This window comes from Rhodamnia argentea, chromosome 3 (genome assembly GCF_020921035.1).
Source record: "Rhodamnia argentea isolate NSW1041297 chromosome 3, ASM2092103v1, whole genome shotgun sequence".
NCBI classification, from domain to species: domain Eukaryota; kingdom Viridiplantae; phylum Streptophyta; class Magnoliopsida; order Myrtales; family Myrtaceae; genus Rhodamnia; species Rhodamnia argentea.
Window position 1 is genome coordinate 1,343,128 of NC_063152.1, and position 21,873 is coordinate 1,365,000.

The following is a 21,873-nucleotide window of genomic DNA, read 5'->3' on the forward strand; positions in this document are numbered from 1 at the left end:
TACAATCTCGTCCAATTGGGAAGCTTGGAGAGTCATCATTTGAAGACCTTGCAACTGCTAGTTTGAAGGTAGAAGAGTATAAAATGAGACTTTAAGACTGAAGAGAAAAAAGAGAGTCCAGAATCTAAAATTCCAAACTTCAAGAAAGCTTCAACGTCCTTTATACATTCTTGATTCAAACACTGTAATACTTAGAGGCTTTTGTTCAAAGTGAGTGAGTGCTAGATGGAAAGTCTATTCACTCAAGTGTCATCACCGAATTGTAACATCTAACTTATTCACTAGTGAAATTTAGTCGGTTGGCTATCGGCGTGAAGAAATGGACGTATGTTTGAATAAAATCAAACCACTATAGACTCTTTGTGTAAATTCTTTATCCCTTAAACTTTTTCTGCTTTATTTGTGATAGTTGAATTGTGCATAGATAAACTCTGAAGACATCTCAAATCATGTTTTTAATCGAGACTTTGAACTAAACTCTGAGTTTGTATATTTTAATTTTGCATTATTTCATAAATAAGTTTTGAAAATCACCTATTCACCCCCTCAAAATGATAACAACAGCCATTACAATTAGTATTAGAACCTTATGCTCTTTATTTTTGAAGTGTTATTACTTCCAAACTAACGATCTTCATGGGTAGCGACTTTGTTCCAACTTTTGTTGAAGGAAGAACCAATTTCGGGCCCCCTTGCTTTGATGGAAAGGAGTACAATGATTGGCAAAATAAATTCAAGGCATTTCTTGAATGTCAAGATCCGCAAATATGGAATGTTGTACAAAGAGGAGTTGATCCCCTTTGCAAATACCGAGGCGATACAAATTTAAATGTAGGGACAACAACAACAATAAGAATGACATTGCTCCCACTACTGCTCTCACTGCAACTAAATTAGCAAAAAGAGATGCTCTAGATGCCAAAACTGTTTATTCATTTTATTGTGCATTATCTCCCACTAAATATAGATGTGTTGCAGATTGTCCTTCATCAAAGTTAATATGGGGCAAGCTACATGTGACCTATGAGAGAACATAGTGAAGGAAACCAAAATCAACATTTTCTTTGCCAGTCTGAGTCATTCAAAATGAAAATCGATGAAATGATGAAAGAAACCTTTGACTGATTCACCGAAATAGTAAATGGTCTCACCTATTAAGGGCAATTAGTGTTTGTACTAAAGAAGGTTAATAAGCTTCTGAGAGGACTTTCAAAGGAATGGAATCACATCAAAACATCCATTTGAAAGATTTAACGAATAATGCCATTATCCGTTGATAAGCTCATTGAAACCCTTTAATCATATGAAGATGAAAGAGTCAATGTCCATTTTTTAACAACTAGTAGGTAAAAAGGGAAAAACTCGAAATCTGAGTTTCCAATAGTGACATAACTCATTTCTCGCCCTAAAAGTATCTTTTACTTTTAAATATTGCATTAACATCTCATTTGCGTTGCATTTGTATTAAAATTTCTTCAAAACAAAAAATGTTGACTTTTGAGTTGACTTTTACAATTGATTTTGACCAAAAAGTCAATTCATAGTCGAAAAAATTATTTTTGCAACAAACATTCCAAATAGGCCAATTGCATTTTTTGCACTTGGAATGAGCAAAAATTTCAAAGTTTGACCCGTTAATTGACTAGTCTGACCAAATGTCAACCCGACGTTCAACCTTTGACCCAAAAGTTGAAAAAATCCGGAACTTCAAAATCACTTTATTTTGACTCCAATTTCACTTTGGCATCGAAAAATTTTCAAAAATCATTTAGGAAGTGACTTTTCCCCAATTTGAAATTTCACCTCCTAAATGACTGAAAAATCAAATTCCTCCTTATTTTGTCGGCTTTTGGGCTTGCCTCCTTTTCGACATTCAACCTAGGAACCATTCCGCACCTAATTTCTACATCAATTTTGATATTCGTCAAAATATTTATAAAAAAACCCCAATTTGAGCTCGTTACGGTCAAAAATCAGTCCTTAATGATTTGTGAGGCAACACTTCATCCGTATAAAATCGGTCAAATGGAATTCAAATCTGGCATCAATTTTGATCAAGTAATTTGATTATATGAAAAATTAAATTTTTTTGAGGATATGACGACTCACAAAATCATTGAAGATTTTGTTCAATAATTTGGCTTTGCCCATTCATGATTTTTAACCAATTTCCGAAACGCGGCTTCAATTTGGCATTTTTGGACATATCAAAATTCGGCCACTTGGTACATTAGACACATTTGAGGTCAATTGGATCCAATTGTAAGGCATTTGAACCATTTTATGCATCTCATGCATGATTCTTGTTCAATTTGTCAATTACATGTAAATAGGTCAAATAAAGGCATTACGGTGATAATCAATTTGGTTCAATTTGGTCATGAATCTCCATAATATCGCGAAATTAAACCAAAATTGGTAAATCTTGGCAAAATATGGCATATGACTATCTGTTACGATCGTCGGATCGAGCCTAACAAATTCCGTTTTAACTGTTTTAGCCTGGTTGTCGCGACCTAAAATTTAGACTAATGGATTATCGGGTTAATTAAATCAACTAACCTAATTCGAACCGTCCAAAGTCCTACCGAATCGCAACTTAGGTTTATTCATGAGAAAATATTTAATCGGAGCCGCCACTAATCATTTATGGTAGGTTGATTAGAAACCTATATAAAATAGCGGGAGAACTATTTTATCTCTAGGAACCAGAGAAAATGAGTCCGGGGACTTAGTTATGCTAATTGAAAAATTAACGCCCTTTCGGTTTCGATATCATGAAAAAGCCTTTCTGATTGATCGATGTGAATTTGATGATTAATTGAAAAAATGTGACATGAAGACCATATATTAAGCACCCAAAGGATGATTTTTTTGGTATTTTCGGCAATAAAAGAAAACATTCAAAAGCAATAAAAAATCTAAACAAAAATAAACAAAAATGCCCATAATATACCTTTTAATTTTCGATTTTTCCGAAAATTCTCTCATTCCCAAAGATGCGGGCTAGAGCGAGATTTTATCCACTACATCCTTGAGAATTCGAACTAGTATGCGGATATGTGTATAGAAAAACAACATCCCTTTTGCCAAAGGGCATAATACGAATTTCTATACTAAATCACTATCCCATTCCACGAGATCGTGGCTAAGGCGTGTGATTTATTTTTCGATGGGTCTAGGCACATAGGGGAGCATATATTATGGGCATGTTTGTTTAAAATTGTGCAAACTTTATAACAAACAAAAAACAAACAGCACGACAAAAATAAAATGAAATGAGTTAATTGAGTTTAAAATTTTGAAAATTTAGAGGGGTGGCGAAAATATGGCATTGGGGCCCACCTTTCCTCATCCAAAAATTCAATCCAATTTTAATTTGAGAAATTATCTTTAAGGATCGGAAAAATTATTTTAGATAATTCTCAAAGATCAAATGAACACCCAATCTAGTCAAATCTTATCTCTACTGTCGCGACCTAAAAATCAGGTTAACGGATTATCGGGTTAATTAAATCAACTAACCTAATTCAGACCCTCCCAAGTCCTACCGAATCGCAACTTAGGTTTATTCATGAGGAAATATTTAATCGGAGCCGCCACTAATCATTTACGGTAGGTTGATTAGAAACCTATATAAAATAGCGGGAGAACTATTTTATCTCTACGAACCGGAGAGAATGAGTCCGGGGACTTGGTTACGCTAATTGAAAAAATTAACGCCCTTTCGGTACCAATTTCATGAAAAAGCCTTTCCGATTGATCGATGTGAATTTGATTAATTGGAAAAATGTGACATGAAGACCATATATTAAGCGCCCGGAGGATGATTTTTTGGTATTTTCGGCAATAAAAGAAAACATTCGGAAGCAATCAAAAATCTGAACAAAATTAAACAAAAATGCCCATAATATACCTTTAATTTCCGATTTTTCCGAAAATCCTCTCATTCCCAAAGATCCGGGCTAGAGCGAGATTTTATCCGCTACATCCTTGAGGATTCGAGCCGGTATGCGGATACGCGTATAGAAAAACAACATCCCTTTTGCCAAAGGGCAGAACACGAATTTCTATACTAAATCACCATCCCATTCCACGAGATCGTGGCTAAGGCGTGTGATTTATTTTTTCCGACGGGTCTAGGCACATAGGGGAGCATATATTATGGGCATGTTTGTTTAAAGATGTGCAAATTTTAAAACAAATCAAAAACAAACAAGCACGACAAAAATAAAATAAAAAATGAAAATCAATTGAGCTTGAAATTTTGAAAATTCAAAGAGGGGTGGCCGAAAATATGGCATTGGAGATCCACCTTTCCTCATCCAAAAAAACTCAATCCATTTTTAATTTGAGAAATTATCTTTGAGATTTGAAAATCTAATTTTAGATAATCCTCATAAAAAAATAGATAGAGATTCAATCCAACCAAACTTTATCTCTAATCGAATGTGTTCAGAAAATTCACCGGAGATAAGATAAGATAACATCCAAATCGTTCCGCATGTGTTAAAGATAACGACTAGCTAAAAAAAAAATGTATCCATGAGTCAAAAATTATCTAACTTAGCCAAATTAGATAAAATTTCAATTTAGTCGAATCTTTATTCACACTAGAAGATAATATCGAACAAATTCCTATCAATAACACAAGGTCATAATCAAACGCCCAATGGATAAGTTCCAGTCAATCAACGTAGCGAAAAAGATTAGTCCTCCACCCACATTAAAACGTCCGATCAAACGGATTGCCTACGTGCCAAAAATTCCATGCTCATGCCATAAAGTTCTGATTTTTTTTAATTCAATGTAACTAGACAACCATTGAGGAATAATTTTTAATTAAGGACGGACAAGTTCCACTTGAATTAAAATCACCTTCCCTAACACATGCAAGCATCCAACCAATTCAAAGGTAAGCATCAGATGTAAACTCATTCATGATCAGAATTTTTATGCATCCTAAGACAAGTTTCGGCTTTGAGCAAAAAATTCTACTTTCAATTACAAATCAACACATGATGGCAAATACCTAGGCAAGTTATTAGCTTGACGAGCATTGAATGACAACCAAAATTTGAGAAAAAGTACCTTTTTAAACAAAAACTCCAGCACACCTGCAGCTTTGAAATCACGTCCAAAATTGTCTCTTCTTTGACCGAATGGGAGCTCTGGTTCTCAGGGACTATGACGCCAAATAACACTTGAGTTGGTGACTGAATATTGATAAAAAATCAGATCGAATAAACCTGAAATAGTGCTGGAGCAGTGATGCAAAGAAGGGTTGAACAGCTATTTGAATTTGTCGGGACAGCAGCTAACTCAAGGAATTGATCTTGCGGGTGTGTAGCTTCAACAATGGACGGCGGAGCTTGGTCACGAATGGACGGCGGGGCTTGATCACGAACGCACGGCGGAGCTTGATCACGAATGGTTAGGAGAGTCGAACTCTTGGAAACTCCCTTTAGCTCTCAAGTGACGAAAATTCTGATGCACCGAATGACCCGAACGCGAGTGAGCCCTCGTTTATATAGAGCTAGGCACGGCTACTTCTAGTAGGAGTAGGACTTCTTGAGAGCCATTAGATGAGCAATCCTAGCTATCGTAGGAGTTGTTATTAGCCATTGGATCATGAGTTCCCACATCAATAAAACTCTTAGTTAAGATAAGAATTCCAAGCTAATAAAACTCTTGATTTAGTTTGAATTTTGAGAAGCCCTATTCTCCTAGATATATTTCTGCCATGGGATGATGAGAGTGATAATGGGCGAAATCTCTATGTCTACGTGGGCTTGGGACAATGCTCTAGGGTCTAGATTAATTAAATGGCTGATCAGTTGAAGCTCATATAATCATAAGGGCTGAATTGAACTAGATTTGAGGTTTATACCCATTAGAAATTTCGGCTCCTTCATGAACCAGCCCCCAATTGGATTTTCTAACTAAATTATGGGCTCGTCATGAATTATCAAGCTTAAAATAAGGCTATTTCTAAATAATGAACAGTTAATTAAAAGCCTTAATGATTAAAACAAGCTTGAATGAATAGAATTGTGCTCAAGAAATAGGTCAATTCGGCACACCTTGTAGGTTCAATTAAAAATCTTAGATCGAGTCCGGTCCGGACGCTCATCAAGTCAAACTCAATTAATTTGTCTATGACCCTAAATGCAGATGATGCGACTGACGAAAAATAAAAATGCGATGCTTGAAGATTATTTTTTGTGAGAATTATGACTAACTCTCATTTTATGAATTTTTGGAAATCAAAATTTAGGTGTCAACATCTACTCAAACATTACCCATGGACCAACGAGGTGACGTCATCCAACTAAATTCTCAATTAAAGATATCGTTGAGATAAAAAAAGGAAAAAGAAAAAGAAAAAAAAGGTCTACCTTGGCAAATCAAAAATTTATCCATAGCGTGATATGAGGTCAATCAACCAAAGATAATATCACTCAAACCAACATGCTACAAAAGATAGTGATCGAAGAAGTCATCCGCAACACAAATTTGGCAAAAAAAGTGATAAAACCAAGAACATCAAATTACCTCCACGAGAAAATGTATATCAATTCAGTTCAAGTAATGATTACCAAAGACAAGGCTATCCACTGACATGCAATTTTCGGCTATGAAAGGATATGCCAAAGCTTCGCATTGATTCACAAAAATTCCCAATTTTCAATTTCAAATTGATCCAAAAAAAAAAAAATCTGTTGGACAGCTTGTTACTATAAGGAAAGACAATGGTTCCAACTTTATTTATCAATCCCCAATAGTATCATGAAAATTAACCAATCTCGTGCATCAATCGAACTTGTGCTAGGATTTGTATTCCACAAAATCAGATCTTCAGCTCTAAAATAAATAGGAACTAAAATCGTCAATCAAAGATCGAACTATTTTCGATATGCTAGGATGTACAACTTTTCAAGCAATTTCGGATTAGAGGGGCATATATGGTCGATTGAAGGAAATACATCAAAGCAACATCTCAAGAATATTTTCTTTGATAATCAACAAAAGTTCGTCTTTTCTTTGATCAAAATAATTCCAGTTTTTCCAAATTGCAAATCAAAGCATGTTCACGAATACACATGCATATTACCAAGTTAACGAGCATGGATTTACAATCAAGAACCACGGATTAGCAATCAAGAACCAAGGATTTTTACCTTTTCAGAACTGAATTTCCAGCAGCGTGCGTGATGAATTCCACCGTAAATCTGTGCTTTTTGAAGCGCAAATCACCAGAGAACACTTCCAGTTGTTCTATCACATGTAGCGCGAGGGTTAAATATTTAAATAATGGCAAAATAAAGACCGGTGCACCTTGACTTGGAGCTGAACAACGATGCAAAGTGGACTGGAAAATATCTGCAGCTTGGAATACGCCCTAAGTCGCGTGATGCAACGAGGAACGCCAATTACTCTTCGGTGGTGGACAACAAAAGGCTCCGAATGAGGAGATTGTCTCGAGAAACCCTCCGTTCAGCCCTTAGAAGTGTCGTCAATTTCCTTTCCCTGCATCCTCGAGCTCAGGCTCGTATTTATAGAGTTCAAACGCTCACTAATTCTAGTAGGTGTAGGACTCATTAGGGACCGTCAGATTGGTAAATGCAAGTCATATGATTAAAAATTCTGATGTTTAAGAGTCCCAATCCCTAAGAACTTTCTCTTATTTTTTGACCAAGTGGAGATAAGAGTCCTACTTCTTAAAAACTCTAATTTTCAGCTAAGATTGGGCTCCTAGTTTAAATAAATTCCGATTTAATTTGATCCTTGGAGAGTCCTATTTCCCTAGATCTAATAAATCTCGGCCAAGAGAGGGACCTTTATGGGTTGATCGAATTTCCATGTCTTGTGGGTTGTTTCGTATAATTTCGGGACCGCTTAAGCCTTATTCGATGAAGTTAACCATTAAATTAAAAAAGCCCTCCCTTTAATTAATTAAGCTTGAGTGGTGCTTGTAATGTGGTGGTTGAAATGGGTCGAAGTCGAACTTGTACCCAAACACGCGTCATTGATCCAAGTTGCAGGAGTGAACACCCAAGAGAAGCTGGCGTGGTACTGTAGCAAACGCATGGCTTATGTCTATAGGACCAAGGTGAAAAGGCATGGTTCATGATACCGCTGCAGCAGTGGCGTTGTTCGTGCTAGATTCAAGTCCAACTTGCTCCCAAATCAATGGCATAGGGTGCTACTTAACTCATGCATGTCTATTGTTGGAGGCAAATTCAAGCACGTTCCCTTGGAAATTAATCATGATTTTTGTACTTCAGGAAATTTGCCTGTTCTCGGCACACCCTTCATTATGCTTAGCCAAAAATCACATGTGAGTTCGAGCCCTGCTGCTCATTAATTTAAGCTCAATTTCTCACCTTAAATACAATGACACGACCGACAGAAAATAAAAATGTAATGCATGGGGAATTATTATTTTTTGTGAGAACTATGTCTAATCCTCATTTTATGCTTAAATAAATGATTTGCTAAAAATCAAAATTTAGGTGTCAACACCGGTCCAACCTTTAGGTAATGTTCTGACACAAAATAGCTAATCGGTGTGTGTTTGTCGGGCCACCTAACCAATTTTGGCCACCCTAAGCTCCCTTGACTGAAATGCCAATGCCAGACATGCTCAAAATGCCCTTGAAAATTCAAAATCCTTGAATATGAGCTATTAGATCAAAGGAATGCCTAGGAGTTCAAGATAATCATTCAAATCATAAGTTATGATTTGGTAGAACTTTGGGAGAGTTCGAGTTAAGTTAATTAATTTGATTAATTAATTTGATAATCCATTAACCTAAAATTGAAAAATCCAATTTTTAGGTCACGACAAATTTCATGTGCTAGTAGTCATTGCCAATAAAATTTAGGACCGTGGCACGTTGATGGTATTAACATTGTCACGTGCTCATGTGAATATTATTAAAAAAAAAGAAAAAAATTAATAATTAAAAAATATTTATTAAAATATTATTAAAAATTATCCACATTAGTGCTAACATACCACATAGGATGGTGGGCATCTCCGTCAGTGATTTTCAGTCAAAATTGACTGGATGAACTCAATTGACAAAACGTGGAAAAGTTTAGGACCGAAAATATTCAAGTCTGAATTGATAAAAATGCAATAGGCTTATGGCTTTAACAATATTTCCTACGTAACATTTGTGATATTCTACGAGTTATGTTCCATCCATGACCATCATTTGCTTTGTTTAAAGAGTGCACGTAATAATAATTAGATCAACCGGTGGCCAGATCTTACAATTCATATAATGACTACTTTTGTTTGGTGGAGCTTTTTCAGGAAAACACGTGATTCATGTGCATTCCAAACAACTTGAGCAAAGCATGATTTTTGCTTCGTCGAACGTTTCTCTCCTACGAGTGACAAATTCCATAGCTTCTAGAACCACAACTACGTGATTTTGTGTTTTCCTTTTTTTATAACCACTGATTTGTGATTAAGATTTTCCAGGCACAACATTAAAAAAAAAAAACTTGTAAAGAGTTACAAAGTTTCAATGAATGGTCGAGATTTGTATAAACATTTTTGGCAAACGGGTAACAAACCGCCGAAACACACTTAGGAGACGATAGAAACTCATAGATCACGGGTAGCTTCATAATCTGTATATCCCACCTTGATTGGATTGGTCTTCTCGAACAAGCGAGGCAATCATTCTAATAGTTCTTCAGACTTCTCCAATCAATAGAACAATCTCGTCATAGTTTCCATATGTATACTCAAAATTGTGTCGAATAATCATCTCACCTACCCATGAAAATGAGAGAATGGAGCATGAATAAACCACCGAAAGCAACAATTCTTTGTCCTACTCTCAAGTCTAAATAACCCACCAAATTATAGAATAACTCCCTAAGGTGACCACTGTAAATTAGTGTTTTCAAGTGATTCTAGAAAAGTGTAATTGATCTAGAGGTTATAGAAGTCTTCCCTTTTACGGGAACATGAAGGGGACACTACATATTTATTTTAGGAAAATGCTATAGGGTTATGAAAATCAGCACATGGTATTAATTCATAAATAGATGTAGAAAAGCTGTAAATGAACGCATAAATAAGAAATTTGTCATCCTATTTGTGAATCAATTTTGTAAGGAGAAAGATGGTTGTACTATGACATTTTTCTAAAACTTATTAATCGATGTGGGAAGTTTTGGAAAGCCCAGAGAAACAAATGGGTCCATCAATTGAATAATTGTCTTCTTTAAGCACCCAATAGAAATTGCCTCACTATTGGCACCCAAAGTTGACGGAATTGGGGTTTTAGAGGGATTTAGCCTCACAATTTAGAGGGTAACACGTTCAGATTCCACAAACTGCACGTAAATGGTATTGAGATTATGTACATAAACACAATGAAATAATGAATAAAAGCAAGAAAGAGAAATCGAGGCATATGCAGTAGATGATTCAATTATAATTAATACCTCTTATCTCTTTATAACAACGCTCAATTATAAGAGAAAGAAATTATATATTGCAATAGCTGTTTACGGGCTCAAATCCAAACGAATTGAATTATGAATTCTCCTTTATAAGCACTCCACTCCAAAAAAATATATAGGAAGTGTGGTTTCTCGATGTCGTTCGCTTTGGGTCGTAATTTGCTATCGTCTTCTGCAGTATGATTGAAAAGGCAAAGATCAATCATCATCGTCATGGGATGGAAGGAACCCAAACAGGGTACTGTAGCAAAGAGAGAAAAGAAAAGAGGTTACTTATAATTTAATGGAGGATCAATCATATATCACCCTCCTCACCACGTCACAGGGTAAAACGGACCCCACCTCTCCGTCTGATATATTAATAAGAGGACACGAGAGAGAGACCATCTCCATTTTGTGCATAAAAATAAACAAGGCGTGGGCAGAAATAGTGAAAGTGAGGAAAACTGGGATTGTCTGGTTGTGGAAATCAGTTGGCTCCCGTGGTTTCATAATTGCTTTAAGATATAGAGACAGGGAGAGAGCGCCATGTGCATGTGCCTTTCACGAGGGATGTTGGGCCGAAGAAAGACGATGATGTTGATTGCAACATGCACAATTCACATCCAATTCAAAAATCAAATTCTCTGTTTCTCTCTCTCTTTCCAAAGTGGATAAGGACGAACTCTTCTTTCCAATTTTCATTGAGTTGGCAAACGAAAGGCAGTGAAGTTAACGTCTCTCTCTCTCTCTCTTCTTGTTTCGCTAGCAAACAATGGCCGTCGGTACTGAGCTAAAACAAAAATTAAAGCGAGCGTTTGCATAGTTTTACTGGTAGGTTTGAGATTTAAATACGTTACATCTTTCATGTATCAAAGAAAAATAAATGTAACAATCTCACATCCCAAGTTGATCAAGACTTCCGCGCGTTTATTTTGCACCCTTGTCAAGGCTTATTCTATATTCAAATGGGGCTGAGATGGCCATATCATCTCTTTCTGATTGTCCTCTTCCAGAACCCTAGCGATAGTCTATTTAGATCGTATTTGGCTTTTGGAGTGCTTACAGAGAATTCGAAGGTGCAATCTGAAAATAAGGGTCCATACGATACCCAATAAAGGATTATAGCTGCTTAACGAAGAAGAATTCATAATTCGATTCTATTTGATCAGGTAGTTTGGATTTGGGTGTGCATTCATGTCGATAGTTTTACTGTAGGTTTGGATTTAAATACGTCACATCTTTCATGTATCAAGAAAATAAACGTAAATTTGACATCCCAAGTTGTCAGTGCATCTATCTTGACCCTTGTCAGGCTTATTCTATATTCAAATGGGTGAGATGGCATATCATCTCTTTTTTTCTTTATTTGTTATTGGTTTTGGGTGCTTAAGAAGAATTGAAGGTGCAATCTGAAAATAAGGGTCCGTACTTCTCGATAAAAGGATTATAACCGCATTAACAAAGAAGAATTCATAATTCGATGATTTATCAAGGTAGTTTGGATTTGGGCCTCCATTCTGTTGATAGTTTTACTGGTAGGTTTGAGATTTAAATACATCACATCTTTCATGTATCAAAGAAAAATAAATGTAACAATCTGACATCCCAAGTTGATCAAGACTTCCACGCCTCTATCTTGCACCCTTGTCAAGGCTTATTCTATATTCAAATGGGGCTGAGATGGCCATATCATCTCTTTCTGATTGTCCTCTTCCAGAACCCTAGCGATAGCCATATTTAGATCGTATTTGGCTTTTGGAGTGCTTACAAAGAAGAATTCAGAAGGTGCAATCTGAAAAATAAGGGTCCATACGATATCACAATAAAAGGATTATAACTGCATTAACGAAGAAGAATTCATAATTCGATTCTATTTGATCAAGGTAGTTTGGATTTGGGCCCGTGTGCATTCATGTCGATAGTTTTACTGGTAGGTTTGAGATTTAAATACGTCACATCTTTCATGTATCAAAGAAAAATAAACGTAACAATTTGACATCCCAAGTTGATCAAGACTTCCATGCATCTATCTTGCACCCTTGTCAAGGCTTATTCTATATTCAAATGGGGCTGAGATGGCCATATCATCTCTTTCTGATTGTCCTCTTCCAGAACCCTAGCGATAGCCATATTTAGATCGTATTTGGCTTTTGGAGTGCCTACAAAGAAGAATTCAGAAGGTGCAATCTGAAAAATAAGGGTCCGTACGATATCGCAATAAAAGGATTATAACCGCATTAACAAAGAAGAATTCATAATTCGATTCGATTTGATCAAGGTAGTTTGGATTTGGGCCCGTGCACATTCATGTTGATAGTTTTACTGGTAGGTTTGAGATTTAAATACGTCACATCTTTCATGTATCAAAGAAAAATAAACGTAACAATCTGACATCCCAAGTTGATCAAGACTTCCATGCCTCTATCTTGCACCCTTATCAAGGCTTATTCTATATTCAAATGGGGCTAAGATGGCCATATCATCTCTTTATGATTGTCCTCTTCCAGAACCCTAGCGATAGCCATATTTAGATCGTATTTGGCTTTTGGAGTGCTTACAAAGAAGAATTCAGAAGGTGCAATCTGAAAAATAAGGGTCCATACGATATCACAATAAAAGGATTATAACCGCATTAACGAAGAAGAATTCATAATTCGATTCTATTTGATCAAGGTAGTTTGGATTTGGGCCCGTGTGCATTCATGTCGATAGTTTTACTGGTAGGTTTGAGATTTAAATACGTCACATCTTTCATGTATCAAAGAAAAATAAACGTAACAATTTGACATCCCAAGTTGATCAAGACTTCCATGCATCTATCTTGCACCCTTGTCAAGGCTTATTCTATATTCAAATGGGGCTGAGATGGCCATATCATCTCTTTTCGATTGTCCCTTCCAGAACCCTAGCGATAGCCATATTTAGATCATATCTGCCTTTTGGAGTGCTTACAAAGAAGAATTCAGAAGGTGCAATCTGAGAAATAAGGGTTCGTACGATATCGCAATAAAAGGATTAAACTGCATTAACGAAGAAGAATTCATAATTCGATTCGATTTGATCAAGGTAGTTTGGATTTGGGCCCATGTGCATTCATGTCGATAGGAAGTATGAACCACACCTCCAACAAATAAATCAAGGCCACCTGCAAATCCAAAATCTAAACTTAATTGGTTCATTAGATCTACATGATGTTGTATGGACATCTGGATAGCGGGTCTCCAGGCATATTTCTCCCAGATTATAAAAATGTTCTACATCATTTACCACAAAAAGACTTCAGCAAATTATTTTTATCACATCGATACGAAGCGTTACTTTTATAAGTTGGCGCTTCGGCTGGGCTAGAAGCCACTGTGGTCCATGTCATTTTCAGTTAAAGATAAAGTCAAGATACGATTCACAAAATCTATGGCCCAAATCTACCTTAAAATTAGGGCGTTTTCGTGAGATTTCACGTTGATATTGATGTTTCTTGATACATGACTAAATCACATAATGACAAACTGCACATCGCAACTGGACATGCTTTTGTGACTAAAAATATAAGGACTCTTGACACCACAACTATAAATAAGAACCCTCCATATAATCCTACGGCCATAAAAGAACCCTGAAATGTACGCAGTAACTTATAATCTACTATTTTGAGGTTTTCGTGCCCAATCCTCTCGTTGCGACTAATGGACGCGAATGTCGCAAAGCTTGGTGGCTCTCTTCCGGTCCCAAATGTGCAAGAATTGGTAAAAGAGGGCATAACTGAAGTCCCGCCGCGGTATGTCTGTACCGACCAAGATCATCCGTTCATGCATGGTGATCATGTGACTTCTTTGCTTCAAGTACCAGTAATTGATCTGAACAAGCAATTGTCCAGCAATGGCGATTTGATGGAGTTCGAGCTTGAAAAGTTGCACCTTGCATGCAGCGATTGGGGATTCTTCCAGGTAATAGTACATGACAGTGGCTTTTACTCTTTTTCTTTTTGTGAGGATTACTTCAAGAAATCGCCTGTTGAAGTTGACAGTTCCCTTTGTGTGGATGCAGTTGATAAACCATGGGGTGAGTGGTTCACTGGTGGAGGAGGTGAAGTTGGGGATTCAAGAGTTCTTTAAGCTTCCAATGGAGGAGAAGAGGAAGTTCTGGCAAGAAGAAGGAGACTTGGAGGGTTTTGGGCAGGCGTTTGTTGTGTCGGAGGAGCAGAAGCTTGATTGGGGTGACCTCTTTTACATGGTGTCCCTCCCCAGATGTTTAAGAAAACCTCACCTTTTTCCCATGCTTCCTTCTCCCTTCAGGTTCTCTCTCTCTCTCTCTCTCTTTCTCATGAATCGACATGGACTCAGAAAGAGACGATATTCCAATTTGAAATTTTTGGAATATTTTGTCTCGCTTATTAGGTTATGATTCTTCATTTGCCGTAGTGAATTGTACTATCCCTATACGCCTGAAGTCGTCACCATCGGATTCATATAAACTTTTAGTTCTTAAATTCGTAGTTTGAGTTTGAAGATGCTAAAACATTCAAAATGACAATTTTGTCCAGAAAATATATAAGTATTACTCTTGAAGAGACATTTAGAGGATTGGTGATGAAATGGATAAGGAAGAGTATCCAATGTCGAGGTCTGAGCTTTCTTCAAACCCAAGGGCATGAGGCAGCAAACATTGGGAATGAAATGGATTCCTATAGTACATCGCTATTTCCTTTGCTATTGCTGTGGTTCTTTCCATGCTTTGCACATGGGGCGTGCCAACTGGACATGGGGAAGGGGGCATACCTTGTACCTTCTTGAACCAGCTAAGTAGAGGGTGTAAAGGGGAACTTGTTTATGGGGAAATTACCAGGTACCTGTTAAAATGCACTTGGGGATGCCTACCCGATGCCTTTATCATTCTAGGATATAATAAAAGAATATTATGATTTTTTCAGTTAAGTTGCCTGCGTAGTGCGTACAAAAGATAATAAATCGAAGACAATGCTTGAACTAATTTTATATCTCTCACAAATATCAGTAAAAAAATGTATTGAAATGATATACGCAATCATTTTACTCCCTCTTGGTATTGTTAAGATTCGGCACACAAACCACAAACGAAGCAAAGCGTAAAAGTGAAAAAAGGAAATCGACACAAGGTTTTATCATTGTTCTTCCTTAAACTAAGACTACGTGCAGCAGATGATTTCACTATAATTAGCATCTCACTCCTCTTATCACATCACTCAATTACAAGTGAAAAAGAATATATATAATTATATATAAAAGTTTATTCATGGGTCCAAATCCAAAATATCAATTAAAAAATATTGCCTCAAACTATAAAAGCCATCTAAGCCCAAGTGGGACCATCGAGCTTTCTTGTTGATAGAGAATTATGAACCACATTTCAATATTCTCCCACTTGCTGAATACTTCGCATGCTTCTTCAAACCCAATATAGCTGTACACCATTCAAACTTTTGTGCACTCACTGCCTTGGTAAAAAAATCTGCACTATTCACCCGTGTAACAACTTTCTCTTGCACTACAACTTTTTCTTCCACTTTCTCTAGGATAAAGTGATGTTGTGTGTTGACGTGCTTTGTTCTTGAGTGAAATTCAGGAGTTTTAGCACAAACTATAGCACTTTGGCTATCACATCCAATCTTCACTTCTCCTTGTGTGAAGCCAAGCTCTTTACACAATTTGCACATCCGGATCACTTCCTTAGCAATATGAGTAAGAATCACGTACTCTACCTCACTAGTAGATAAAACAACCGTGCTCTGCTTGTTGCTCATCCAACTCATAGCTCCGCTAAATAAGGAGACAACATAACCACCGGTTGGCCTCATGCTATCAATGTTGCCTCCCTAATTAGCACCAACAAAACATTTCAGTTCTAATGCTGGCTGTCCCTTTGACCTATTCATGCCTTCACAACATGGCTCAAAGTCGGATAAATCGTAAATATAATGAAGCACTTGCTTTGCTGCCATCTAATACTTTTTCCCTAGATTGGACATGTATATGCTCAATACTCCCACTACTTGAGCCACATTTGAATGAGTACATCGTGGCATATATCAAGCTCTCTACTATGCTTATATATGGGATTATTGCCATCTTTTCAGCTTCCTCTTTAGTCTTGGGATACTAGATCGTTGATAACTTGGAACTTGTGGGCCTTCACTGGTTTACAATCTATCATGTTGAAGTTCTTCAACACACTTTCAACATATTTCTTCCGACTGAGCCAAGACTTCCTATTCTCACGCTCCCTTTTTATTTGCATGGTCAAGTTGAAGTTTGTTGGGCCTAGATCTTTCATCTCAAACTGATTTGCCAACAGTCCTTTCATAGTGCTAATCATTCTCACACTATTCCCAACTAACAGTATATCATCAACATATAATGTTAAGATAACAAAATCATTATTTAACCTCTTCACATAGACACAATGATTAGCATCACAATGAACAAAGCCAAGCTTTAAGGCATAGGAGTCAAACCTCTAGTACCACATCCATGGAGATTATTTCTGCCCATACAAATACAAAGACTTGTTCAATTTACAAACAAAATCTTCTTTTTCCTTTGACCATAAACTCCTATTTGCTTCACCTCCTAGTTGCTTCATATAAAAATCATCCTCCAAGTCAACATGGAGGAATGCTATTATTTTTTTTTTTACATCAAGCTGCTCTACCTTGAGATTGTATATAGCTGCAATAGGTAAGGCAAGTCTTATGAAATTTAATTTTGCAACATAAGAAAAAAAAAACTCATTATAATTGACTCCCTCCATTTATGAGTATCCCTTCAAAACAAAACGAGCTTTGTATCATTTTATATCTTTGTATGCAAACTTCTTCTCTTGAATACCCACTTGCAACCAATTGCCTTTTGATCCGTAGGTAGTTTTATCAAACTCCACGTTCTATTTTTATCCAATGATTACATCCCCTCTTTCATGGGGTTCTCCCATCATTTGACATCCTCCGCGTTTCTTGATTCTTTTTCAATACTTGGATCATCACCTGCAATAGTTAGAGAACAATTTTCATTACAAGCAAATAGGGTATACCTCTCAAGTGGTCTTCTCACTTGTGTAGACCTCCTTAAGATTAATTCAGGTGGTGCTTTAGCTTCTAACTCAAGGTCAAAATCTAATATGTCATTATCCACCTCGGGTTCATCAACTTTAGAATTTACTATTTCAAATTATGTAGCCTCCATCTCTTTCTTCAAACCAACATCTAACTCAACCATTTGTGGTTTCCCATGAATTTGTGAAACAATCCAATTTTTCATAGATTCTCCGAACACCACATCCCCGCTGTAAATAATATGTTTAGTATCAGAATTCCATAGCTTGTACCCTTGAATAACATCCTTTTACCCAATGAAGATGCACTTCTCTGACTTGCTCTCAAGTTTGTTCCTCTTTTCCGTTCGTACATGCACATACACCTCATAGCTAAACACTCTAACATGAAATATATCTGGATTCTTCCCGAATAGTGCCTCAAACTATGTTTGATCCTTCAAAGTTGATGTGGGAGACATGTTCTTTAGATAGCACGAGGTAGACGTTGCTTCTGCTGAAAATTTAGCTTCTAAGGATGTACCACTTAGCATACCCCTTGCCTTCTTCATGAGTGACCGATTAAGCCTTTCTACCACCCCATTCTATTGAGGTGAATATGGTTTTGTCTTCTACCTTGTAGTGCCACTAGTCGTACAAAATTGATCAAATTTCACCGAGCAAAATTCTTCTCCATTGTTAGTCCACAAAACTTTGATTTTTCTATCAAACTAATTTTCCCCAAAAGCTTTGAACTAGCGAAACTTTTGAAACACATCATCTTTTCTCTATAAAAAATATATTTACATATATTTGAAAAAATCATCAATAAAAGAAACATAATACCTTGATTTTTCAAATGATGTTACAAGTATAGGACTAACGACGTCACTGTAGATTAGATCCAGAATTCATTTTGCTCTCCCTCCTACGGATTCAAAAGATGTCGGATTTGTTTCCATGTAGACAATGTTTCTTCTTTGAGATACCGGTTAGCAGCCCGAATCCCTAATTCCATAGCATTGCGATCCGAGATATACTCTCATCACTTATCACTAGGCTTCCTAATAACTTCCATAGTTTTCTATATCGTTCACCTCTAGCAATCAACATGGATGCACGAGTTAGCTTGCATGAATACTTGTTGCTAATGAAAGTAATGTCAACATCTACCAAGCTCCCACGTAAATAAGATTTCTAGTAAGATCATGAATATGCATCATATCTAGAAGATTCTTGATTGTTCCATCTTTCATCTTTCGCTTCATCTTTTCGCGACCGATAATATCAAGCATCATATTATCTCCCATTCGCATTGTACCTCCCTAATGTGGCTCATAACAATAGAGCCAATCCGTATGAGGTATCATGTGAAAAGACATTCTAGTATCAATTATCCATGTGCTGCGATCAACTTGAGATAAGTTGCGGACGAGATGCATGTCTCACACTCTCCTGTCATCATCCATCTTTGTACTAGATGATGGTGCCTCATCTCGCTTCTCTAGACCTACACTTTTATTTTTGCAATCCTTCTTCAAGTGTCCAGCTTTTTCGCACTTTCCAACACTTTATTGTAGATCAATCTTGGCTTTTGGATCTTCCATTAAACTTCTTCCTGCCACAAAATCTAGATTAAATCATTCATTATTCCTTCCTCTTACTAAATGAGCCTTATTCGTTGTATTATCAAAACCTTCCCTTATTATCTCCTTAGATAATAAAGAAGAAACAATATTCTCAAAGTATAGCACACTAACACCAGTGCCAATTACAAAAATTATATGTTCTCATGAATTTGGCAGTGAACACAACAACATACATGTTTTATCTTGCTCATTTTGATTAACAACAATAGATGCAAGTTGCCCATAAATAGTACTATACTTGTTTAAGTGTGGAGAAGAGGAATCACCTTCACTTATCCGAAGGTTGTACAGTCACTTATGCAAAACAATATGTTCACGAGTGACTTGCTTTGACAAAAGGCTTCCCAGCTTTATCCAAATATCCTTCATCGTATTCTCAAAGATCACATTTACCAAGTCGTTATTAACTAGACATAGCCAGATTAGGCTTCAAGCCTTTTGATCACTACTAGTCCACTTCTTAAGTACATTAGATGTGGACTCATGTGTCTCGACCCTCTTTGCCTTCCCCTTGGGACTCACCTTAGGTTTATCATCTTCGATCATGTACTACAAATCTCTATCCATGAGAAAAGCCTCCATCTTCAACTTCCATAACTTCGAAACCCTTTCCTCCGAACTTCTATACTTCAATTAGCGATTGACCAGCCCCTAACCTCAAACCTCGCTCTAATACCAGATTGTTAGGATTCGCCACACAAATGACAAATGAAGTAAAGCCAAAAAGCAAGAAAAGAAAATCAATATAATGTTTTATCCTGGTTTACCCTTAAACTAGGGCTAGGTCTAGCTGAGGATTTTAATATAATTGCACCTCGCACCTATCATTACATCACTTAATTACAAGTGAAAAATAGTATATATAATAGTAGCTATTTATGGGCCCAAACCAAAACTACCAATGGAAAAATATGTGCTCAAATTATAAAAGCCCTCTGGGCCCAAGTGGGACCCTATACTTTTCTGTCAATGGAGAATATGAATCACATCCTAATGGGTACCATGTTAGTTAATATAATTTCTGTTTGTTATGTTACATTTAATTCATAAACTACAAGTTCGAACATACAACCCAACCCCTATGGATCACTTCTAATTGGGGTCTAAATTTGGGAAGATTTTAAATTTACACTAAATGGTAGACGTCTCAGAAAAAATAATAAAGATCAAATGTAGGAGAAGTTCTTGGCTGCACCTTATGGAGGTGTGCTGGAAAGACCCATCCGAGTCAATGATTAATGTGAATTGGGCTAACATCACACATGCTGGATACATGTGAGCCCAATTCACAGATTCAAGATTACCTTAATTTTATCAAAATGATGAGTATTAGATATACAACCGATCTAAATGTTTTCTACACATCCCGCATTCCTCACCGTCGAGATGAACAATTATTAACTTACTAAAAAATAGAACTCCTGATATCTATTTCTCTTATGCAGAGATGTCTTGGATGATTACTCCTCGGCGCTCCGAGGCCTTGCGATGAAGGTTCTCCTTCTCATGGCAAAAGCTCTGAAGATGGACACCAGCGAGATGATAGAACTATTTGATGAGGGCTTCCAAGCCTTTAGGATGAACTATTACCCTCCATGCCCGCGACCCGAGCTGGTCATCGGCCTCACGCCTCACTCAGACGCCGTAGGTCTCACCATTCTTCTCCAAGTCAATGAAATGGAAGGTCTCGAAATACGGAAAGAGGGAAAGTGGATTCCTGTCAAGCCCCTTCCCAATGCTTTCGTCGTCAATGTGGGAGACATTTTGGAGGTAAAGATTTTCGACCCTATCTCTAATGTTTTGATGCAGAGTTCCACCTAATTTAACTTGACATACAATTTGTTAACGTTTTATCCATACATTTTAAAAGATATCTTTGGATCAATACTCTGTATAAGCAAAAATTTACACAGTCGGGTATGCAATAACCATCTTGGGGATAAGTACACCATGAGTATTATAACTTGTGTACAGCATTCACTTAAGTGACATAACTTTCAAAATGTTCACTTAAGTGCCACAACTTTCAAAAATCGTTCACTTGAGTACCACAACAACTTTTTCGTTCACTTGAGTGCCACAGCAACTTTTTGACTTGCCATGTTAGCTTTCCGGTGTGCTACGTCATCTTTCTAGCAAGCCACGTCAGCTTTCCTGCTAGCTACATTAGGTTTCCGGCATGCCACGTCAGCTTTCCGACTGTCACATCAGATTTTCTGGCTTTCACATCAACATGGCACTCAAGTGAACGATTTTTGAAAGTTATAACACTTAAGTGAACGTTTTGAAAGTTATGGCATTCACATGAACGCCGTACAAAAGTTATGGCACTTCCAGTGTACTTTTTCCACCATCTTGAATAACATGTTGGACAGAACGAATAATGGGATGTCCGAAATTGGTATAGTTACGTTTATGTTTCTGGATTCCAATATGTGCAACGAGCTAAATAATCTGATAGAATGAGTGCATATCTTAGAATTTCATGAACAAAATTCATCATAGGTTTGACAAAATGGTTTGTGTATTTGATGATCGACACAGATCGTGACGAATGGTACTTATCGCAGCATTGAGCACCGGGCAACAGTTAACTCGATGAAGGAGAGGCTCTCCATTGCCACATTTCATAACCCAAAATTGAAAGGGGAAATCGGTCCTGCACCAAGCTTGATCGCACCGGACAAGC

The 21,873-nt window shown here is 36.9% G+C and overlaps 1 protein-coding gene and 1 pseudogene across 1 annotated transcript in view; one reads left to right on the forward strand and one right to left on the reverse strand.

Moving 5' to 3' along the window:
• The window catches only part of LOC115731871, a 93,728-nt pseudogene that overhangs the window by 61,624 nt on the left and 10,231 nt on the right, over positions 1 to 21,873 (reverse strand).
• Positions 14,064 to 21,873, forward strand: part of LOC115757305 (protein SRG1-like) — a 7,957-nt gene continuing 147 nt past the window's right edge. The window contains exons 1-4 of the mRNA XM_030697487.2: positions 14,064 to 14,417; positions 14,518 to 14,765; positions 20,630 to 20,954; positions 21,729 to 21,873. The exon at positions 21,729 to 21,873 is cut by the window's right edge and continues 147 nt beyond it. Of these exons, the coding sequence (XP_030553347.1) occupies positions 14,157 to 14,417; positions 14,518 to 14,765; positions 20,630 to 20,954; positions 21,729 to 21,873 (979 nt within the window). The 5' untranslated portion in view covers positions 14,064 to 14,156. The remainder of the gene's footprint in view (positions 14,418 to 14,517; positions 14,766 to 20,629; positions 20,955 to 21,728) is intronic.